Source organism: Lentinula edodes, assembly GCF_021015755.1.
Source record: "Lentinula edodes strain Le(Bin) 0899 ss11 chromosome Unknown C8R40scaffold_2, whole genome shotgun sequence".
Lineage (NCBI taxonomy): Eukaryota > Fungi > Basidiomycota > Agaricomycetes > Agaricales > Omphalotaceae > Lentinula > Lentinula edodes.
In genome coordinates, this window is record NW_025764308.1 from 1,824,000 (window position 1) to 1,843,345 (window position 19,346).

The 19,346-nt window shown below is 45.8% G+C and overlaps 12 protein-coding genes across 12 annotated transcripts; 7 read left to right on the top strand and 5 right to left on the bottom strand.

Moving 5' to 3' along the window:
• Positions 1 to 29: 29 nt before the first annotated feature.
• C8R40DRAFT_282353 (uncharacterized protein) lies at positions 30 to 1,835 on the bottom strand. The gene is made up of 6 exons (XM_046234585.1): positions 1,585 to 1,835; positions 1,482 to 1,525; positions 1,181 to 1,429; positions 1,103 to 1,119; positions 498 to 1,048; positions 30 to 438 (listed from the first exon to the last, which is right to left on the bottom strand). The coding sequence occupies exons 1-6, from the start codon at positions 1,675 to 1,677 to the stop codon at positions 223 to 225; spliced, it is 1,170 nt and encodes a 389-aa protein (XP_046091880.1). The 5' UTR covers positions 1,678 to 1,835; the 3' UTR covers positions 30 to 222.
• Position 1,836: 1 nt separating this feature from the next.
• Positions 1,837 to 3,773, bottom strand: C8R40DRAFT_282339 (uncharacterized protein). The gene is made up of 6 exons (XM_046234584.1): positions 3,383 to 3,773; positions 3,282 to 3,325; positions 2,948 to 3,208; positions 2,866 to 2,882; positions 2,207 to 2,817; positions 1,837 to 2,151 (listed from the first exon to the last, which is right to left on the bottom strand). Exons 1-6 carry the CDS (start codon positions 3,488 to 3,490, stop codon positions 1,966 to 1,968), a joined length of 1,227 nt encoding a protein of 408 aa, XP_046091881.1. The 5' UTR covers positions 3,491 to 3,773; the 3' UTR covers positions 1,837 to 1,965.
• On the top strand, positions 3,595 to 3,828 carry C8R40DRAFT_1024774 (ribosomal protein L36-domain-containing protein; the record flags this gene model as incomplete). Its single annotated transcript, XM_046223063.1, has 1 exon — positions 3,595 to 3,828. A coding segment is annotated over one exon (234 nt), but the record flags the coding sequence as incomplete, so codon positions are not given.
• A 229-nt stretch (positions 3,829 to 4,057) lies between these two features.
• Positions 4,058 to 4,739, bottom strand: C8R40DRAFT_1033493 (dihydrofolate reductase; the record flags this gene model as incomplete). Its single annotated transcript, XM_046223344.1, has 2 exons — positions 4,058 to 4,439; positions 4,498 to 4,739. The coding sequence occupies 2 exons, from the start codon at positions 4,737 to 4,739 to the stop codon at positions 4,058 to 4,060; spliced, it is 624 nt and encodes a 207-aa protein (XP_046091883.1).
• Positions 4,740 to 5,029: 290 nt separating this feature from the next.
• On the bottom strand, positions 5,030 to 6,196 carry C8R40DRAFT_282442 (SGS-domain-containing protein). Its single transcript, XM_046234586.1, has 5 exons — positions 6,120 to 6,196; positions 5,973 to 6,069; positions 5,760 to 5,922; positions 5,243 to 5,701; positions 5,030 to 5,181 (listed from the first exon to the last, which is right to left on the bottom strand). The coding sequence occupies exons 1-4, from the start codon at positions 6,128 to 6,130 to the stop codon at positions 5,382 to 5,384; spliced, it is 591 nt and encodes a 196-aa protein (XP_046091884.1). The 5' UTR covers positions 6,131 to 6,196; the 3' UTR covers positions 5,030 to 5,181; positions 5,243 to 5,381.
• A 30-nt stretch (positions 6,197 to 6,226) lies between these two features.
• Positions 6,227 to 8,158, top strand: C8R40DRAFT_1081886 (uncharacterized protein). The gene is made up of 8 exons (XM_046227163.1): positions 6,227 to 6,518; positions 6,575 to 6,587; positions 6,641 to 6,693; positions 6,756 to 6,803; positions 6,858 to 6,943; positions 6,996 to 7,024; positions 7,084 to 7,568; positions 7,634 to 8,158. Exons 1-8 carry the CDS (start codon positions 6,458 to 6,460, stop codon positions 7,906 to 7,908), a joined length of 1,050 nt encoding a protein of 349 aa, XP_046091885.1. The 5' UTR covers positions 6,227 to 6,457; the 3' UTR covers positions 7,909 to 8,158.
• An 11-nt stretch (positions 8,159 to 8,169) lies between these two features.
• Positions 8,170 to 11,047, top strand: C8R40DRAFT_1081890 (uncharacterized protein). The gene is made up of 4 exons (XM_046227164.1): positions 8,170 to 8,725; positions 8,775 to 9,213; positions 9,270 to 9,975; positions 10,037 to 11,047. The coding sequence occupies exons 1-4, from the start codon at positions 8,276 to 8,278 to the stop codon at positions 10,704 to 10,706; spliced, it is 2,265 nt and encodes a 754-aa protein (XP_046091886.1). The 5' UTR covers positions 8,170 to 8,275; the 3' UTR covers positions 10,707 to 11,047.
• C8R40DRAFT_1081895 (MFS general substrate transporter) lies at positions 11,048 to 13,975 on the bottom strand. The gene is made up of 17 exons (XM_046227165.1): positions 13,451 to 13,975; positions 13,327 to 13,390; positions 13,250 to 13,273; positions 13,164 to 13,190; positions 13,094 to 13,107; positions 12,943 to 13,018; positions 12,873 to 12,880; positions 12,774 to 12,808; positions 12,651 to 12,709; positions 12,472 to 12,565; positions 12,335 to 12,409; positions 11,945 to 12,268; positions 11,709 to 11,881; positions 11,543 to 11,630; positions 11,396 to 11,485; positions 11,303 to 11,339; positions 11,048 to 11,251 (listed from the first exon to the last, which is right to left on the bottom strand). The coding sequence occupies exons 1-17, from the start codon at positions 13,648 to 13,650 to the stop codon at positions 11,119 to 11,121; spliced, it is 1,521 nt and encodes a 506-aa protein (XP_046091887.1). The 5' UTR covers positions 13,651 to 13,975; the 3' UTR covers positions 11,048 to 11,118.
• A 336-nt stretch (positions 13,976 to 14,311) lies between these two features.
• Positions 14,312 to 14,749, top strand: C8R40DRAFT_1033197 (Endoribonuclease L-PSP; the record flags this gene model as incomplete). The annotated part of the gene is made up of 3 exons (XM_046223326.1): positions 14,312 to 14,410; positions 14,468 to 14,596; positions 14,651 to 14,749. Coding segments are annotated over 3 exons (327 nt in total), but the record flags the coding sequence as incomplete, so codon positions are not given.
• Positions 14,750 to 15,158: 409 nt separating this feature from the next.
• Positions 15,159 to 15,706, top strand: C8R40DRAFT_1065745 (Endoribonuclease L-PSP; the record flags this gene model as incomplete). Its single annotated transcript, XM_046225694.1, has 4 exons — positions 15,159 to 15,213; positions 15,276 to 15,373; positions 15,428 to 15,556; positions 15,611 to 15,706. 4 exons carry the CDS (start codon positions 15,159 to 15,161, stop codon positions 15,704 to 15,706), a joined length of 378 nt encoding a protein of 125 aa, XP_046091889.1.
• Positions 15,707 to 15,877: 171 nt separating this feature from the next.
• C8R40DRAFT_1165723 (putative serine dehydratase domain-containing protein) lies at positions 15,878 to 17,374 on the top strand (the record flags this gene model as incomplete). Its single annotated transcript, XM_046230738.1, has 5 exons — positions 15,878 to 16,084; positions 16,131 to 16,259; positions 16,312 to 16,508; positions 16,554 to 16,891; positions 16,953 to 17,374. 5 exons carry the CDS (start codon positions 15,878 to 15,880, stop codon positions 17,372 to 17,374), a joined length of 1,293 nt encoding a protein of 430 aa, XP_046091890.1.
• An 83-nt stretch (positions 17,375 to 17,457) lies between these two features.
• C8R40DRAFT_1081910 (ras family-domain-containing protein) lies at positions 17,458 to 18,970 on the top strand. The gene is made up of 8 exons (XM_046227166.1): positions 17,458 to 17,591; positions 17,642 to 17,668; positions 17,720 to 17,773; positions 17,827 to 17,909; positions 17,964 to 17,995; positions 18,048 to 18,110; positions 18,165 to 18,319; positions 18,374 to 18,970. Exons 1-8 carry the CDS (start codon positions 17,543 to 17,545, stop codon positions 18,637 to 18,639), a joined length of 729 nt encoding a protein of 242 aa, XP_046091891.1. The 5' UTR covers positions 17,458 to 17,542; the 3' UTR covers positions 18,640 to 18,970.
• The last annotated feature ends 376 nt before the right edge of the window (positions 18,971 to 19,346 follow it).

Consider the following 19,346-nt stretch of genomic DNA (forward strand, 5'->3'; position numbering starts at 1 on the left):
GGTTCCGATTCCTGATCACCTTCTTGTAGCGAAATACTTCATCCTGTCAGCATTTGTTCGCCCGAACTCACATTTTGTACTCATACGGTTTCCAACTTTCTACCTGATCCTTTCCATTCATTTTTATCCGTGGTCGTTATCTATTGACTCAGGCTGCTCTCTATCGTTTGTGTGTGCTATAATTATACTTCTACAAAACTTCTGGCGTACATTACAATACAATCAAACATTCGATTCTTGTGTCGCATGTACCAATATGGACGCGGGGGAATTGTCAGCGAGAAGAAGCATCAGAAATGCTGCAGCAATTGTAGCAGCACCGATAATACTCCAGACGCTAATTACAGCACCCAATAACAAATCTGTCAGGAATACGAGAACCGTGGTCAGTAAGGTTGTAACGGAGGTCGTCACAGCCCCCCACGAAGCCAGAAGCATCTGTGAAGTTTTTTAGTATTGACCAGTGTGACGATTGATCCAGAAAGCAAAATATCTACCATAGTACCAGTCATAAACGTTGCACCAGACATCGCTGCGCCAAGGATTGCCAATACAGTAGGGAGGTCGGTCGGGAAGCTAAAATGTTCAATACCGAGGCTTTGTAAGGCTGGGAATGCAGCCCAGAGAAGTGACATCGTGCATAAGCCAATCATAGACGTCCAGAAGCTCGACTCCAATCCAAAGGGGGATGGGTATATGGCGTCTTTGTACTCCTCAAGCTCCTCAGGCTCTATCAAAGGTGTTGATTCAGAGGAAAAGTCATCCAAGACCTGGGGTGATACGAGTGGGAGCTCTATGAATCCGTCGTAGAACAATTGGTATCCAGCATATAGCACAGATGCAAGCAACGCGAATAGATCGCCGACCGAACGGGAGGGTAGTCTACGATGATGCAGAACGCTGTTTCCGGGTTCAACGCCGCCATAAACAACAAGGACAACGCCCATAGTTGCGAGGAGAACAGCAGCAAATTTGCTATGTTGGTGTTGATGTCCGAGAACAGTCACCGATATTAGATAGGCAAAGAACGCGTTGGTGTTCCAAATAACTGAGCACGGTCGTGTGTGTGAGTGACGATCATGTGGCGAAAAGCATAACTTACCCGTTACATCGCTGGCACTACAAAGGGTGCGTCTGTTAACGAGTACAAGCTTAAGCATTGGCATACATTGCTACTCACGATGATAATGATATCCCAACACCCCAGAGTAACGTCGGCGTGGTGAATCCAGCAGTCAAAGTAAGAGTGATCAGCAAGAATCTGATACAAGGAAACCGTATACGTTGCAACAATTTCGATGCGCGCAGCCGTTTAGCGATTGTAATTTTCAAGCCTTTGCACAAGCTGGAAATCGAATTCTTGGTGGTAATCGCGAGGTATACCAAGTGAACAAGAACTGAAGCAGTGAAGACCGACTGAGTGACATATCTGAAGATATTCGAATCAGATCACAGTACTTGACTGAGACGGATATATCCACATCACGAAGAAAGGACGATTATAGTTCATGACCGTCAGAACACGCTAAGTATAAGCATAACGAAGCATGAGGGGGGTGCGTTGAATGGTCCAAAAGCACTTACATGCGTCAGCTGCGTTTGAGCGACGAAACCGCCCAGCGCTAGAATTAGGGCCACAAAGGGTTTTCGATGACCACTGGTTCGTTGATGGACCATGGCAGAATAGGAAAGCAGGTCGTGTGCGATAACTAACCATCGTTTTTCGAGTTTATGGGTAGTTCATGGTGGCCAGTAGACAAGCCAACGTGCGCTCATTTCGGTTAGTGATTCGGCATTCGGGGCGATGCGGTGAGATTTCGGGAAGCTTGAGCCTCAATTCCTGAGGCGATCAAGTACAGACGCCGATAACAAAAGTACAGATTGATTCGACGAAACTTAGATACTGGATACATCAAGATTAGTGGAGGTTACCATACTAACTGGAACAGAGCGCCGTTAACCAAATTATCGTTGTTGGAACATATCATAGGCAAGTACACCAAACGCGACGACGATGGTAGCAGAGCCGGCTACACCCCATATCGTCAAAGACTCGGTTGCCCCGAGTATAATATCCGAAAAGAAGACAAGAACAATTGTCAGCAATCCTCCGACAGACGTGATAATAGGACCCCACAACGCGAGTGTTATCTGTTTTCGAACCGCGTAAGTTGGTACCAGAACCATACATATGTAATGTACGTACCATGAAACCAGCGTTGAAAAGGGAACCAGTGAGTGCAATACCCGCGATAGCACCGACGGTAGTAAGATTTTCAGGCAACGAAAATGTTTCTATTCCAAGCCAATGTAAAATTGGAAGAGGGATCCAAAGAACAGCAAATGTACATGCCCCGATCGCCGATGTCCAAAAGTTGGAATACAGGCCGAAAGGCGGCGGGTAGACTGTTTCAATGTCCTTTATGGATTGCTCAGATTCATTCAGGTGGGATGTTGCATGCAATGTATCAGACTCTGAATCTCCTTCAGCCGCTGATAGTGGTCGATAGTCTTCAGCGAATTCCGGAACGAAAGAAGGCGAAACATGTTTCTTGTAATAGACTTGATACCCTGCATAACCAACCGACGCTATCAGGGTCAGTATATCACCAACCAAAGGACCAGTCGACTTTGGAAAAGACAGGTCAGCTTCTTCAACTGTATCCGATGGTGATGATACAGTACTTCCGCCATATACAACGGCGAGGACACCCAAAGTAGCAAGTACGACTGCGCCCAACTTTCGCGATTCCCATTTAAGACCGAAGATCTTGACAGAAAACACGTACGCGAAAAATGCGTTGGTATTCCAGATAGCTAAGCAGAGAGTCAAGAAAGCTTTTATAACAAACGAACGGGACTTACCGGTGACATCCGTCACACTTCCCAGAAAAAAGTGATCAATTGACATGAGCATTGAAATGTAGATTGTGATAAACGAACTCACGAAGTCATTTCAATGGCAGCGAACCAGAGTAAGGCTGGCATTGTGATTGCGGCAGTTAATGTGAGCATGAGGTAGGTAAACTTGTTCACAGGAAACTTTGTCTGAGAGTTGATTGAAGAGCAATGTTCAGGACCATTGAGATGTTGTGTATTTGCCAAAACAAGGCCCTTCCAAAGGGCAGAGAAGGAATGAGGCGTTGCCAGGATAAGGTAGAGGAGATGACAAGGAAGGGAAATCACGAAAGATGAGTGTACAATCCAGCTGGTACGATATCAAGATATCATCAACCCTATCCGTTTTCAAGAGTTTAGCAAATGCCAAAGATCATGCTCACAACAACAAGAAGGGGTGTCTATAGTTCAATGTCGTCTGAATATACTTTTGGGTGCATGAGAAACTGCAGCCTGTCACGAAGAAAAGAAGCCAGAAACTTACTTGTGTGAGCTGGCTTTCGACCACAAACGCGAAGAGAGTAACGGTGAATACGAAAATGGCTAGCTTGTCATCCCTGCTGGACTGTGTCCAGAATGAGGTGCAAAACATTAAAATGATGAAGGATGCAAATTACGGCCTTGAGGCCATCAGAGTGGGAGCCGAGGTTCAAGTTGCAATTGTACTTTTGCCGTCTTCGGTCATCATCATCCCAAATGTTTCGAGCTCTATTGGCCTCCAGTAGGCCGCTGCTATCCCGTCTAGGACCGCATACATTTCCTCGTCAACTTCCCCATATCCATCGGGCTCATGCAGCCATTACGGTGCCCCATCTCACTCGCGGAATGAAAGTCAGGTCATCAGTAAAAGTTATGTGTGATGGATGTAGTATTGTGAGGCGTAAAGGAAGAGTGTACGTGGTATGTTCGAAGAACCCAAAACATAAGCAGGTGCGAGCGTCCAGCTTTGCTGCAAAAAAAACTATGGTACTAAGACGTGTGTATATGTTATAGCGACAGGGATAAAAAAAATGTTCGATGTCCGTTTTCTTTAATACCTGGCAATGGAAGAGGATTTCCTGATACGCAATATGAATATGCAACGAGGGGTTGTACGTGCACGATGGAGGTGGTGTATAATTATGAGAAGCAGGGATATACGGAGAGGTAGAGAGCAATATCACGTAGAATCGCGAACCCAAAGCTGGTATTCATATTGCACTCCATTCTCTTCTTGAACACCTTCGGGAACTTCGAATCCCACCCACTCGCTCATTGCCTCTGGCGTAGCCTGCTTCCAGCCGTTAAAGTCCGGCGCTCCTATCCATTCGCCGAGGAAATCCGGTACGAATACATTGCAACGGTCAAATGAAGGCGCTATCACTCGAGTGAGCAGGACTCGGTCCACGAAAGCGATGGGCGAAGTTTTGGGCAACTGCAAACATGCAGAATACAGCATCGCTCCACCAATGAGAAATGTTCGATGAACAGCAGGATCTGATTGACTACGAAGTTGCTCCATGGCTGATGCGAGGTCGCGATGAACTTGGACTGATTCGCCGCTTTAATGTGCTTTCATTTGAGATTGTTGGGTTCATCGTGAAATGACTAGGCACTCACAAATGATAGTTCTCCTTCCGACTGATAACCACATTCACCCTGTCTTTAAGGGGCCTGAACTTTTCTGGTATACTCTCCCAAGTATGTCTACCCATGACAACTGCGTTCTTCTGGCCTGAAGGAGCATTACAGGTAACGCGTTGGAAATAGCTCATTTCTTTTGGAAGGTGCCAGGGTAATTTGCCATGTTCACCAATCCCATTCGTTCTCGTCGCTGCGACGATAAGAGTGAGTTTAGACATTTCGAGAAGAGAATTTTGTGGCACGATTGAGAGGGGTATTAATCTGGAAATAGAGAAGCTTGAAGTGTCTGATTGCCTTTGATAACAAGTCACAAGTTCAACCTTGTTCTAGCCCCTCCTTATCGACCCCTAGTCCCAACACAGCGAAGGTAGACACCAGGAGCAGATATGACGCAGAATAATGACACCCTGGACAGCGTGTGGAAAGATCTACTAGGACAAGTATTTCTGGCAGTGTAATGAAAAACAGGTATAATGAAGCGTTGCACCAACACGAAAATAGGCAGAAATGGCTGGCTTCGTGGCAAAGGTTCGGATGGCAGCTGTCGGACACCATAACAAGACAGAGAGTTTAAGTGTGATGGATGGACGGTACTTATGTATCCTATTCAAAAGCTGATCTATCAATAGCTACATAACGAACGTATTGTCACAATACGGGCGTCAGTGGAGATGTATCGATAAGCACTCATGCGCACACTGATTGAATTTGCAAGACTTACTCGCTCAAATCGGCCACAATTTACTTTCATCGGCTGATCAGACGTCTTGGAAGAATTCATTCAAAGAAGGATTACTTTGGACGAAAGAAATTTCTCTCAGGTCAACGTTTCACCTGGCTGAATACTAGCCTCTCCCACTTCATGACCACTTTTTCCACTCTTGACCCTCTGGAGGCTTCACATCAACGTGACCCTTACTCACTTCATCCCAGTTCGTGCTCAATGTTGTGCCTCCACTCTCTGAGTAACTTTTCATCATCGCACGTTTGGTATCATCATCTGCATCGGCGAACAGTTTCTGGAAGAACGGATTGACTGCACTGTCTCCACCGACATTCGGATCTTCTTCCATTGATTTTTCTTTCTCGGCACTTAGGATGTCAGTGGTGAGTGCATCCCAGTTCTTCTTCTGAGACCTAGCCGGAGTGGGTGTGGATGTACTAGCCGAGTTTGCTAGAGCTGTTGTGTGGCGGCGATCAGAAAGTTACCAAGCTAGATAGGGTTGAAGAAGGCGCACGATCTGGACTGTCGCCAATAAGACCTCCCCACCGTCCTTGCGCAACCTTGGCTAAACGAACCTCGACTTTAACTTTACCAACAGTGTAATCGCAAGCATCCGGATTAATTTGTCCTTTTAGTGGTTCTAGAGTCAGACTCTTTTCGCCGTGGGTATATGTAACCTGGAAGAAAGGGTTATCACTAGAGTAAAGAAGAAGTTGATAAATAGTACTTTGCGAGGCTCGAATTTGATAGAAACTTTCTCCGGGTCAGCGCCACGATCGAAGATCGAAATGGTTGTGCGCTCATCGTTTTCATAATATTCGTGTCTAACGAGGATTAAACGCGAGAATCCTCTGAGAGAAACTGTTGGACTCACCGGAGTGACATGATTGAGTGTAGTTGAGGATAGAGTATACAGCGCTTATAGATTCCTACATAACCTACAATTATCACTAAATTTATTGCGAACTTTCGAGAAGGTGTCACACGGGCCTCGTGCTACCGTGTTGTTCGCTGTGACAAACCTCTTGAAACCTCTTGCTGGTCTGCAAGGCTGCAGGCGCGGAAGAGCATTCAGAGCTACATCGCTACGCGTTCAAGGACTCTCTACATAAAGTAGAAAAGGAACCAAGTGGAATGCTGCATACAATCACGTTCTTGACTCCCTCCATCGACGTCATGCACTAGGCTCAGGTTGCTTTCTTCTGTACCATCATGTCAGATATTCCAAAAGCCGTCTTATATTATTATAATGACTCTATCTGGTCGTGTGCTGGTCTGTCTATCTATTTCTCTATGCGCCCGATGCTGTGTCTAACACTTTCCCCATAGTTCTTTTAGCTCTGTGGGTTCACAAGTAATAACCAATGTATTACAAGTCTTGATCGATATTTGCAGTGAGGAAAAGGGTTATGGAGAGGATGAAGTCGTGTTGAAAGTTGTTGACCTTGGTATGCAATCTTCCGATCTCTTGATACCGTCAAAATTAGCTGAATACACGTCCCAACTACAGCCAAAGGTGAAAATTATGGACCAAAGTTCTTACGTCTCAACTCCAAAGGTAAATCTTAACAGTATCCAAGACTTTTATTTATCCTGATACGCGAAACGATAGCTACCGTCCCCACCCTTGTGGTCCCTCTCGACAAATCACTTTCTGTTGACGTTGAGAGTAGGTACAAGGCGATTACCGAAACCAAGGTAAGTACGCGAATTTGTGGCGACCATATATTGACTCAGGCATTTCATCTAGACGATCATTGAATTTCTCGATAAATCGAGGTGCATTCTCTAGTTATTGCGCGAACCATTACTCGTATTAATAGACAAGCAAACCCTAGATCCCCTCTATCGCACACGAACACGACATCGCAGGCTCCCGCACCAATCTTGACCCCAGCGACCATAGATTTCGCAGCTACCTGCAAACTGTTCATTGAAGACCTGATTCATTCAGAGGACGGCGATCCCAATAACCTCCTGTACATGAACGCCAGAGACGAGGAGTCCCTTCGTACCCTTGCAGACTCGGTTCTACCTCTCATGAAAGGCAAAGTCCACGCGCTCAATCAGTGTCTCTCCGATGCCCAAGCCGGTAATATCCGTGCGTCGGATAAGGTAGTGAAATTCTGGACATCCAAGAAAGAAGTGGCGCAAATGCTTTTGGAGGTGTACGAGAATGCCAAAGTACCTTCAACTGCATTGGACGCGAGTGCTCAAGCTCGTCGCGAAGAATACTTCAAGGCTGCCAAAACCTCATGGGAGGTGGCGCTGGTGCATGTGCTCACAAAGTTGAATGAAAAAATCATCGGTCCTTATACCCTTGGTGAGTTGAGTCGTTTTTTAAAAAAGACTTTGAATGTTCATTGTGACCTTGCACGTATCATGTAGGAGAACAATACTCAATTGCCGATCCTCATTTGACTGCGTGGCTTGCGAGGGTGGTTATGCTTGCAGGAGGTGGCTCCAGTGATAACGGAAATGTTGTGATTGAGAAACTGGAGAAGCATATCGGCAGCAGCTTGGTGCTTCCGAACGTTGTTCCCAGTGATGCTCCACGGACAGATGCAGAGCGCTCTCCGGCACGAACTAAGTTGGGTATCTATTGGGACACAGTGAAAGAAAGATCAAGCTGGAAGAAGGTTTACGGACATGGACTACATTGAGATTTGTATCAAAGCGGTGGAGATAACTATTGATGTAATTGGTTGAGAGCGGGTATCGCATAGTTATCTGTTGTGTTTCGGGCAGTCGAAACCAAGCAGCAAAGAGATCCGGAGAACCTGGTACTTGAAGCTTGAAGCTTGAAGCTCGAGTACTTGAGTATGAAGTCCGGGCTCGGTTCCCAGACAGGACGCGTCTTGTCTGGGTGATATGACATAAGATTACGTAGTGAACAGCTTTATTTTTTCGGCATATGATATCTGATTTACGTAAGCACTTGGCACAGGAGGCTGTTTCAATTTCCCGCAAATAATTCTCTTATCTTTGTAAATTCTCTGTAATTTTCTACTTCTGCTTCTGAAAAGTCAGATGCCGCACTCCGTTGAGCTTGTCGACACCAGAAGTCGACCGTCTTATGAGGAAGACTATACCAGCTCTTCCTCGTCGGAGTCGACACACATGTCTAGATTTCAGTCAAGACGTTCACATTTCCTACTTCCTCCAAGTCCAGTTCCTTCCGGCCATTCTTCAGTTGCTTCCAGTGCTTCTTCAACACCTATTCCTTCACGCTCTGGTTCTCCTCTTCCCCAATTTTTAGTCAATTCTCGTCCAGTATTATCTACGACTTCCGACACAGACAGTGATCCTACGACTGCGACACCGCTTAGAAATAGAAACCTTTGGAGGCAGGAGAGACGGTCTTGGTGGCAAATATCACGCAGAAGTCGTAGAAGACATGGCAGGACATGGCGATTTCTTAACCGATGGGCAAAGAGGATTGTTCGACATCCGTTATTTCCAAGACAGCCGATTACTATCGTATGTCCCTTTGTATCGTCAACGCGTCTTTTGTTCTGAATTGTTGCAGGTTTTGTCTCTCATTCTCCTCTCTCTATTCGCTATTCTCCTCACACTTTTCTTGATCTACATCCTCAATCCCGACAAGGACCCGCTGCCTTGGAGAGCCTATTGTTCGATGCCCTCCATGAACTCACCACCAGACCCTACCAATCCTTCATTATACCACGATCCTTTCCACAATTATTCTATTGGAATGAGTGCACCGTCATTCCCTCACGACGAACTTGACACTCTGCCACCTGCAGGGTTATTTGTTGGGGTATTCTCTACAGACTCGGCCTTTGAACGTAGAGCCTTAGTGCGTTCTACTTGGGCATCACATCCTCGTAGTCGGGAAGGAGCTGGAGATGGTGATGACGGTGTAGGTACTTCTCGAACAATAGTCCGATTCATCCTTGGGCAACCTCGCAAGGATTGGGAGAGGCGGATTCAGTTGGAGATGGAAGGTTCGTACGCTCTGTTGAAATTATTCACCGCGCTCAATATATTCTCAACATTTTAGAATACCACGATATTATCATACTGCCTGTGGCTGAAAATATGAACGCAGGGAAATCGCATACTTATTTCTCTTGGGCCTCCATCAATGCTTGGGTTCCACCTGTGTACATGAAAACCCCTGTTCCACCTCCTCTTTTCTCTTACTCCAATGCTTCGAAACCTCCTCCCCCGCTGGCTTCTCATGACCCCAGCGATGCATGGCAAGATCTTTCTTCTCCGCAGCCGCAAGCCTGGGTCCGACCCGATTTCGTGGTAAAAGTTGATGATGATGCATTCGTCATGCTTGCCGAACTTGAGGCTAGACTAAGGCTGGAAATGCACGCCAAACCACCTGTAGATGGCTCATCCTCACCACGAAATACCATTCATCGTCGTTCCGATACACCACCACGACATAATAATGGATCCTATCGAAAGTTGCTCAATGTTCAGACGAACACGTATTCCACCTTTCAAGATCAGGATCCACTTATCTATTGGGGGTATTTAGTAACGAATCGGCTACACCGGTTCATGGCTGGCGAACTGTATGCTCTCAGTTGGAGCTTGGTCGATTGGGTAGCCAGAGATCCTTCAGTTAAGGAATTGACACGAGGTGCAGAGGATAAACAAACAGCCAAATGGATGAAAATGCATCCTCAAGCTGAAAAGGTGCGGTGGATTAGTGAACGATGTTGGATATACGACCATCCGAGAGCGGGGACTGTGTGCGTATTTTTTTTTTTGATTCTGACGTCACTTCGTTTGGTTTACATGTGTTTCTTTTAGTTACGGCCATGGTTTCCTTTTTCCCTCAGAAGTTCGCCGCGTCAGGAAATCTATGTCTTCAGCTTTAAAACATTTACTCCAATTCGCAGCCTCATCCTCATTACCTTCATCTCTATCTTGGGACACAGAAACGCAAGCTATCGCTTTGCCATCATCAGATTCTGAGCAGTTCGATACAAACGAACTGCTCACCCCGTACGGACGTACCCCTGCCTCTTGGGCGCAATCAAGTGTATCAACCTTTCACGTTCGTTATACCCCACCTGTTTCCGACCTCGGTACTTTGGAAAGTATCGAAGCTCTGGTGGAAGGCAGTGAGATGAGCTCAATACAGCCGGATACAACCTCTTCGTTATCCACAATCTCAACGCAAGATGCTGTATCTCGCGCTTGGGCAAATCGTGAAGGTCGCAACGCACGTTATGAAGGAAAACGGGTTGGAGGAACGATTGTGGTTCATTTCATCAAACAAAATACTTGGTTTTTGGAAACTGCTTTGGCGTTACTCGAGGGGGAGGATTATACCCAGGCAGAATCTCAGAAACAGGATATTTTGGAGGATTGCGACTCTGATGAGACTCAAAATATCTTCGATGGTCAACGGACTATCGGTTCTTTGGATTTGCCATTCGCTACCTATGCTGAAACAGTGAGGTATGGGCGTCGGTAGCGAGTTGATTTTGATTGTCTACTTTCATTCTCACTGGGATACTTTCTGCACATCGTCATCTGCTTTCACACAATCGAAGTATCTTATCCTTCCTCATCTATTGCTATCAGTAAACCGCTACCCCTGTAATACAACTTGCCGGCACTCACTTTCATGTAGTTGATGTTTTGTCTGTTTTTATCCATGGAATTCTTTCTGTTACTGCTTTTCTATCAAATATACGAAGTAGTCTCTTTCTTTGACAATTACATTTACACTCTTTTTCAAGCGATAAAAATAAACATTATTGTAACTGTAGAGACTTTTTCGGACGCTGGTAATTTATGTGATTCATACACACATTACTTTCTTTAGCATCGCAGCCTCAATAAACGTTCTTCCTTCGTGGCGTTTGTATAAGGAAACTGGCTTCTCAATACATGAATCTAAATGAGGGATTTAAAGGACCTTCGCTCAAGGTCTCTGTTGGAATGTCGCCAGCTGAAAGAACAACTCCTTGGACTTTGTCACGTCTCTTGTTCTCCCATCTCATCCAGATCCCAGTGCTAACGATCGGTCAGCCATGAGGTGCAGTTACAGTATGAGTAGATACACACCTCGCAACCAAAATCAAACACAACCCTCCAAAAGCAGCTGAAGGAGAACTTCATTGCATTTACATTTCAGCAATTACCTGCTGGTTAGCTTACCGGAAGTTGCCAAAGCTGGGACGTATTTGGGTTCATCCTGTGCTCGGAATACATTGGTGGATATCAAACCTGAAGCATTGGCCAAGGCGACTATTGTAGGATATGCTATTAGCTACATCCTTACTAGGTTAAATAAACTGTCCATACCCATCACCGCTGTAACCACTGCTCGTTTAGATTCTTGGGGTGTGTTGTTGTTGTACCAAGTTGCTACTAGTACTGATGGCGCTGATGCCTGCCATGCATACCCAGTAATGAGTAGTAGTTAGCCTTCATTACAAGTGCGTAAGTTTAATCGGAGGGGACTTCGTACCCCAGCTGTCAATAGAAAGCATGCAAAATATGCTACACCGCGATGGGCTAAGGGGTTTATACATCCTAAAAGGACAAATCCAGCCAGAGACACAGCCAAGGGAATCATTATGTGAATGGAACGCTCGCGGAAGTAGTCAGATGAGAATGTTAAGACTAGCAAGGCGACAGTGCCTGTGTTGAGAGAGATCAGGTGAAGTCAATGTGTGTGATGAATGGCTGAAGGTTGAAACACACCAACAATATTTGGAGCAACAGTGAACAGGTTTGTCTTGACAGTCGAATACCCGAGACTTGCAACGATCTGAGGCAGAAAATTGTTGACGCTCGCCAATGGAACGCCAAGAGACAGACTGATCATCGCCCAAACCCAGTATAGCGGGTTTTTAAATGGTCGGAAGGCCTCTCGGAACGAAAATTTCTCGTTGATCTCTGAGGAGCTATCTTCCAGAATCCTTCGTCGAGCGACGGCTTTTTCTTCTTCTGTTAAGATCCACCATGTATCACTGGTCCGAGGCAGCCAGAAAAATGCGAAGAGTGCAAAGGTGACTGTACCAGAACCTGATTTCGGCGAAAGCGTCAGCTACGAACCCTTGAGGGATGCAAAAATATTCATGTACTACGTACCTTCAATCCAAAATAAGTATTGCCAAGCATGGTGGCGAGGATTTTTTATCTGGAATACCCCAAATGCGATAAGACCTGGGTTGAAGTTAAGTCAGACTCAGGCGAAAGGGTATACTTATAGAGTATATTCAGCGCACCAGAAAATGCGCCAGCTATCGCAGCAGCGGCATAAAATAACCCCACTCTTGAAGCGAGTTCTCCGCGTTTGTAGAACGTGGACAAGTAATATACCTTGATGAGATGAACATTAGTACTGATTATTGACTCGGAGCGCGAGGACCGTGACAACGAGTCGAGAATTCAAATTGGTACGCACAACACCTGGTAACATGGCAGATTCGAAGATGCCTAGGAACCACCGGATTGCGAAAATCTCTGTATTCAGAAATGATTTCAGTGGGGCGTTCGTACCTAGATGAATCGAGGAGGGATTACTGACGCGAGAAATTCTTGGCGATGCTCGTAAAGAGAGACCTATGCAAATACCATCCGCTCAGCATCTCAGAGGATGTTTGTATTTGGTCCGGGGACTACTCACATTGCACCCTGTGTAAAAGATCTATTAGTATACGAGGAAGTCTCAGAGCGAGTTAATAATCCGAGCTTACGAAGCCTATCATCATGAGCGGGAGCACGCGTGCTGCTGAGAATTTCTTGACGAATATTGAGATAGGCGTCCCAAAACTACACACAGGCAGGTTTGACGAAAAGATCAGTCTGACTTAGGATAGATTGGCGTCGAAGTGGAAGTGGACTTACAGACAAAATGGGACCTCCAAGAAGGACCAATTAAACCGACATTTCTTCCAACCTCAAATGAAACACTCACGTAAAAAATCATAACAAGAAGGTAGTACTAAAAAGTTGGAGCTCGTCAAGATGTATTCAAGTTGAAACCTATTCTTGAGAACGAACCTGGTCCCCCGTTAAACCAATATCCTGTTAAAGTCCCTTAAACAGGTTGGGGAATTCGTATGCACTAGAAACATTACCTTATCCCATCCATCTGTTTTAGCATTCGCCACATTACCCTTATCTAAAGCATTGCATAGATACCTAGTGGAGAGAATAGTCATAATGAGCAGCCTTCGTAATTCGACCTATGGGGAGACTTACATGAAGGTTAATGGAGGAAGAATGAACCAGTCACATTTGCGAAGGAGGGAGCGTTGAACTACTGGATCATACGTTATAGTGCTACCGAATTCGGTTTCTTCGTCTTTCCTGTTATGACCACGGTAAGATTCCAGTCTCGGCAAAACTTCCAGATCAACGGGCCCGGGGGCGCTTGAGCGCGGTACTTCAACCTTGTCCATGATGGAAGAAGCAAGTTCAAGGGCATCCGTTGACCGTTGGTTTTATGGACACCTGGGAGGAGTCCCGTGGTCAATCTGCTCGTCACAGCCCGTGGGGTTGCCGTCTAATATACATTCAGTCTGGATTAGCTTCTGGTGCATCCTCTCCTCCATTAAGCTCTCGGAAAAAATTCAATGGCGATAAACAGATAAGCCAATTGAAGATCAGCTTATGCACCGGAACCTCATTTAAAAACCGTGTTATTAGAAACGATTCTATAAAGTTGTATTGGCGAAGCTGCAGCCTTGAGTCTTGACCATATGGCGAGTTTGAACAGGGGAAAACGTGAGAAACTGTTTAATCTGATGGTATTGTGACTATATGTGATTTTGCGGAACTTGAAGCTTGAAAGTTGAAGGCACTTACGCGTAGTTTCGGCGCGCTCAAGAGGCGCTCCCACTCTTGCAACTCTCTAATCAGGTAAGTGAATCGCAAGTCGGAGTCATGTTTATGAGGACTCGAATATGCCGCGCACAAAGCGCGATGGCCCACCTCCGCACGTCTGTTGAACGTATCAACTCTGACGAAAACTCAAAGTTCACTCACATCCTTTGTACGTTGATATGCCCTATAGGTACCATGTTCGATGTTTGAAGTTTGCTCAAACATGCGGGAACTATAGCGCATGCCACGAAAGTCCCTGGCCTCATATTCCTTAGTGGACAGACTCCGTTAGACAAGAACGGAAGGCTTGTAGAAGGTGGAATCAAGGAGCATACTGTCAGTGTAATCTTCTTGCCCGGCACAACCTTTCCTGACCAACTCATATCTGCAAAGGCTCAATGTATTGAAAACCTCGGAAATGTCCTCAGTGCTGCTGGATCTTCTTGGGAAAAGGTCGTCAAGGTCAATGTTTATCTTAAGGACATGGATAACTTCGGTGCGATGAATGAGGTATATGAGAAGGTCCGCATGTCTCTTATGTGTTGGATGATACATTGCTCAGTGCGTTCACCATAGTTGCTTCCCAGTCCTAAACCGGCGCGAACCTGTATTCAAGCAGGAAAGCTTCCGAACGATGTCGATGTTGAAATTGAGGCTATTGCTGCCACTTGCTAATTACTTAAATGGATTAGAATTACTCACCCATCATTCTGAATCATTGAAAGTGCCACAGAGAGAAAATAAGTGGTAATTGAGGTTTGCCTTAAGGCTAAGAAATGGGGGGAACCACGTCAAAAAGGGATCTGAAAATAAGGTAGAAGTAGTTCCGTATGCCGAGTTTCTTACCTAGACACCTGAAGGAGTCCCGTGGTCAATATGCTCATGTTGCCGCGTAATATGAGGCAATTACATTCAGTTTGGCAGTTTCCGGTGCGTCCAATTGGCCATTAAGGAAGAAGCTTTAGGAGAAGGTTCAAATTGCGACAAATCAAGCTCTTTATCGGAGGCTTTTCCGAAGTTCCCGTTATCAGAACCGATCTATAAAGTTCGAATCTCTTGTATTTGCGAAACTGCATCCTTGACCATGTCTGTTGAACGTATCAACTCTGACGAAAACTCGAAGTTCACCCACATCCTTTGTACGTTCATACGCTCTATGGGTCCCATGTTTGAACCTTTGATTAAACACGAGAGGATATAGCACATGCCACAAAAGTCCCCGGCCTCATATTCCTCAGTGGACAGACACCTGTGGACAAGAACGGAAAGCTTGTAGAGGGTGGAATTAAGGAGCATACCGTTAGTGCGATCTTTTTGCCCACAACTTTCGCTGACCGACTCGCATGCGCAAAGACTCAATGCATCAAAAACCTCGGAAACGTCCTTAGTGCCGCCGGATCTTCCTGGGAAAAGGTCGTCAAGGTCAATGTTTATCTCAAGGACATGGATAACTTTGGTGCAATGAACGAGGTTTACGAAAAGGTCCGCTTGTCTCTTATGAGTTGTGTGGTACACTGCTCAGCGTGTTCGCCATAGTTGCTTCCCAGTCCTAAACCGGCACGGACCTGCATTCAGGCTGGAAAGCTTCCGAACGACGTCGATGTTGAAATTGAGGCTATTGCGGCTTATTGATTAAGTGTAGTCAGAAGAGAAATAGTTCATCCATCGTTCATAAATATCGAAAGCAAAGCGGAGAATTGTCTCCGAGTGACGATAGTAATACACTGAACGGCCCGATGATCGAGATAAAGATTAGTATTTAACGATTCACGAAGTCGAACTCCTCCCACCTTTGCCTTCAACATGCACCAAACTGAAACTCCCTTGGACTTCGCTACCTTGCCTTCAAAGAGCAAACTTGTCGGCCATTTCGTCGGCAAAGGGCTCGATGAACTTAGAACCCCCGCAATGATCATAAATCGTAAGGTATTCGCAGAGAATTGCGCTGCTATGCACTCAAAGGCGAGGGAATGGGGAACCGCGTTTAGAGGGCATCTGAAAACACACAAGGTAAACACGATTTCGTTTGCCGAAGAACTTCTTCATGAAAATCTAGACGGTGGAAGGAACGCGTCTGCAAATGATTTCTACCGCAGATAGGACAAATGCCGTTGTAGTTTCGACGCTCATGGAAGCTTGGGAGGTTGCTCGAAGTGGTTTATTCAAGGACGGAACTGTGAAGGACGTCAGTTGACCGGACATACGCATGTCACATATACATCTGACCAACATCACAGCTTCTGTACGGATTGCCTATTGCACCGAACAAAGTCAACGACTTGTCATATTTATGGGACGAAGTGGCTCAAGATGGTGGGATTGTGAGACTGTTAATTGATCATCCGGACCAGATCAAATTCTTGGAAGAATGCGAAAGTAAACGACAGACGCCACGGAAATGGTCAGTGTTCGTGAAGATAGATGGCGGTCAAAAGTGAGCACCATTCGTTGAGTTGGTTCATGCACTGAATAACTGCAGGCGTGCGGGCGTGTCACCTGGCACATCAACTTTTGAGAATCTGGTGAAGGCTTTGCTGTCTTCCCCAGCCATATCGATCTATGGATGCTATGCACACGCAGGAAATGCGTACGCTTCAACTTCATTAGATCAAGCATCGTCATTTCTGTCTGCAGAAGTTGAATCCGTGAACGCGGGTGCCGAGTTGACACTGAAGATTGCCAGTGCAATGGGAGTAGAGTTAGATAACCACTCTTTAGTGTTGTCCGTAGGATCCACCCCTACCGCGCACGCTGCCAGTGCAGAAACCAAGGCAAAGCTGTCGTCTTTACTCCACGGACCCTTGGAGCTTCATGCTGGTGAGTCGTGCTCCCTGATAGCTTCCAGAGAGATAGCTGATGCAGTTCGGTTTTCGTCAAGGCAATTATCCCATGTTGGACCTTCAGCAAGAGCACACGAATCTAATCGACCGTTCCAAGGTGGCTCAACGGGTCAGAGTCACTGTTGTGTCATGCTATCCAGGCCGGGGAGTGAACGGAACAGACGAAGTGCTTGTAGATGGAGGTGCCATTGCATTCAGCAAAGATACCGGGCCATCTGGGAGTTTTGGGGAGGTGATAGGTACGAAATGGAAATTAGGACGAATATCACAGGAGCACGGTACTTTAACCAGGGAAGGACCGGCTGAGAATGAGGAACTGAAGGTCGGCGATGAGGTAGAAATTATTGGCCAGCATGCGTGCCTTATTGCTGCCGCATACCCATGGTATTATATTGTTGATTCTGACGTGAATGAGGGTAAGGAAGTTGTGGACATATGGATTCCGTGGAAAGGATGGTAGATAGTCGAATCACGTAGAGTTAACAGTGAATTTGATCATTTGGGGTGGTCTGAAGGACGCGACGCGAGACAATCGGCGGGTTAGTTGATGACAAGAAACGTGACACCATCTATACACGGCTAGTTCGGCTGAACACAGAACAGCGACCACTCTAATTTTCTAACCACCATGGCTGTAAATGACTGGGATGACGCTACAGAACTATTGGAAACCTACGGTACCTGGCTGGCAATGTCAAATGAAACTAAACTCATTTTGAAACCTTAGATTTTCTCATGAAATATATCATCATTGGTACGGTTGCCTCTTGGATTTCTCTACAGCAATTGACCTTCATGCTTCAAGGCGAAGCTGGAACAGGAAAATCCTGTCTTTTGCACCAATTTACCCACAACTCTTGTCCGTGACAAACCGTAATGCTCTTCCTGCAGCAATTAATTCAAGGTCTCCAGTTAAGGATCATTCACAACACACCATCGGAGTGGAGTTTTCCAGTCGGACAATAAGGTTGGGAGAGAAACGTATCAAGCTCCAGGTTTGCTGCCTGTACCTTGCCCTCAATTGTGCTTGACTTGCAAATATACTTTAGCTTTGGGATACGGCAGGTCAGGAACGATTTCGGTGCGGTCTTTATACTCGTTTCCTATAAGTTCCAAATCTGATGTCCTATCAGCTCCGTTACACGGAGCTACTATAGAGGCGCTGCTGGTGCAATACTAGTCTATGACATTACCAAGTTGCCCTTCATTCGTTTTTCCGGATATTGGCCTTTATTTAACATTCCAAATAGCCGTGATTCATTTACAAGGTTATCCCAATGGTTAGCGGATGCTCGAGCTTTGGCAAGCCCTAATCTAGTTACTGTTCTTGTGGGAAACAAGGCAGACCGAGAAGAAGATCGAGAGGTGGAATGGGCTGAAGCTAGCCGGTGGGCTGCTGAGAACGGTACGTCACGCCATTCCTTCGATTCATACTCAACTGAATCAACTCTATGTGTAGATGTACACTTTCTGGAAGCGTCATCTCTAACGGGTGATAACGTCGAAGCTCCGTTTATGCTCGCGGCTCGATCCATCCTACTCTCCATAGAATCCGGTATTCTAGATCCGGAGAAAGCTGGTAGTGGCGTCAGTTACGGTGACCGGGCACTGCGCAGAGTAAACAGTTCGAGTCGACTGAGCTTTGGAAGTTTGAGTGGGAGGCCGAAAAAAGGAACCGTAAAACTAAAGATGAAAGGTTGGATTCCCGGATCCAAATGCTGCTGAGTGCTGAGTGCATCGATGGTATTATCACTTCGCACTCCAACGATCCTCTTTTTCAACTCATCTTTTTCCGAGTACTACCCCATTCCGGTTATCCTGTGCGCTCCTCTACCCCATACCCGATACATTGCTACTATACCATTGCACATTCACACTCCAGTGCGTGGATAAATCACTGTTTATACACAATTTCTCATACTGACATGGACCGCAGCTACATACTACACTCTTTCTCATATTTCTTTAGATCGTATATCTTTGCATAATCGTTGTTTCATGTACTGGATAATATTGTATGTATCAGTCAATTTACAGACACCTTTCTTATGACTTTTCTCCACTTCCTTACAACACTGAAGAGAATATTCAATTTACAGGCCCAGTTCACAAACGTCAACCATCAAAAACTGCATGCTGTAATTCCTTTCTGGTGCATTCACATGTATATTCCGGCTCTTTCTCAGAGCTTGCCTTGTTGACCTATCCCTTCTTATCCATATGAACAGTGCGGTTAACGGCACGGTACCTTGTGGGACAACAGGATACCATGTCGATGAGAATTGGGATGGTATCAACTGACTATCTTTCGCCAGTAATCTTTCGAGATTTTACCGTATTCACGCAGCTTTTGACACGTATGGCGACCTATAACCAAGACCTTCTATGCAACGTAAAATCCTTACCTTTCCCCTTTGCTCGTTCCTACTCCC

What these genes read in the sequence shown, in the direction of transcription:
- C8R40DRAFT_282353 (XM_046234585.1), bottom strand. Translation starts at nt 1,677, where the DNA reads ATGGTCCATCAACGAACCAGTGGTCATCGAAAACCCTTTGTGGCCCTA. An exon ending in CTCAAACGCAGCTGACGCAT is followed by an intron (nt 1,526 to 1,584) that starts GTAAGTGCTTTT and finishes GCTTATACTTAG; the next exon opens with CGTGTTCTGACGGTCATGAA. An exon ending in AATCGTCCTTTCTTCGTGAT is followed by an intron (nt 1,430 to 1,481) that starts GTGGATATATCC and finishes GAATATCTTCAG; the next exon opens with ATATGTCACTCAGTCGGTCT.
- C8R40DRAFT_282339 (XM_046234584.1), bottom strand. Translation starts at nt 3,490, where the DNA reads ATGTTTTGCACCTCATTCTGGACACAGTCCAGCAGGGATGACAAGCTA. An exon ending in AGACACCCCTTCTTGTTGTT is followed by an intron (nt 3,209 to 3,281) that starts GTGAGCATGATC and finishes ATATCGTACCAG; the next exon opens with CTGGATTGTACACTCATCTT. An exon ending in TTTTCAACGCTGGTTTCATG is followed by an intron (nt 2,152 to 2,206) that starts GTACGTACATTA and finishes GTTCGAAAACAG; the next exon opens with ATAACACTCGCGTTGTGGGG.
- C8R40DRAFT_282442 (XM_046234586.1), bottom strand. An exon ending in TCAAATTCGAGCCTCGCAAA is followed by an intron (nt 5,923 to 5,972) that starts GTACTATTTATC and finishes CCTTTCTTCCAG; the next exon opens with GTTACATATACCCACGGCGA. An exon ending in TATTGGCGACAGTCCAGATC is followed by an intron (nt 5,702 to 5,759) that starts GTGCGCCTTCTT and finishes GCCACACAACAG; the next exon opens with CTCTAGCAAACTCGGCTAGT.
- C8R40DRAFT_1081886 (XM_046227163.1), top strand. Translation starts at nt 6,458, where the DNA reads ATGTCAGATATTCCAAAAGCCGTCTTATATTATTATAATGACTCTATC. An exon ending in CTTACGTCTCAACTCCAAAG is followed by an intron (nt 6,804 to 6,857) that starts GTAAATCTTAAC and finishes GCGAAACGATAG; the next exon opens with CTACCGTCCCCACCCTTGTG. An exon ending in AGGCGATTACCGAAACCAAG is followed by an intron (nt 6,944 to 6,995) that starts GTAAGTACGCGA and finishes CATTTCATCTAG; the next exon opens with ACGATCATTGAATTTCTCGA.
- C8R40DRAFT_1081890 (XM_046227164.1), top strand. Translation starts at nt 8,276, where the DNA reads ATGCCGCACTCCGTTGAGCTTGTCGACACCAGAAGTCGACCGTCTTAT. An exon ending in CAAGACAGCCGATTACTATC is followed by an intron (nt 8,726 to 8,774) that starts GTATGTCCCTTT and finishes GAATTGTTGCAG; the next exon opens with GTTTTGTCTCTCATTCTCCT. An exon ending in CATCCGAGAGCGGGGACTGT is followed by an intron (nt 9,976 to 10,036) that starts GTGCGTATTTTT and finishes TGTTTCTTTTAG; the next exon opens with TTACGGCCATGGTTTCCTTT.
- C8R40DRAFT_1081895 (XM_046227165.1), bottom strand. Translation starts at nt 13,650, where the DNA reads ATGGACAAGGTTGAAGTACCGCGCTCAAGCGCCCCCGGGCCCGTTGAT. An exon ending in AAACAGATGGATGGGATAAG is followed by an intron (nt 13,274 to 13,326) that starts GTAATGTTTCTA and finishes GGACTTTAACAG; the next exon opens with GATATTGGTTTAACGGGGGA. An exon ending in AGTGGTTACAGCGGTGATGG is followed by an intron (nt 11,486 to 11,542) that starts GTATGGACAGTT and finishes ATCCTACAATAG; the next exon opens with TCGCCTTGGCCAATGCTTCA.
- C8R40DRAFT_1081910 (XM_046227166.1), top strand. Translation starts at nt 17,543, where the DNA reads ATGGCTGTAAATGACTGGGATGACGCTACAGAACTATTGGAAACCTAC. An exon ending in CTAGTCTATGACATTACCAA is followed by an intron (nt 18,111 to 18,164) that starts GTTGCCCTTCAT and finishes CATTCCAAATAG; the next exon opens with CCGTGATTCATTTACAAGGT. An exon ending in CCGGTGGGCTGCTGAGAACG is followed by an intron (nt 18,320 to 18,373) that starts GTACGTCACGCC and finishes CTCTATGTGTAG; the next exon opens with ATGTACACTTTCTGGAAGCG.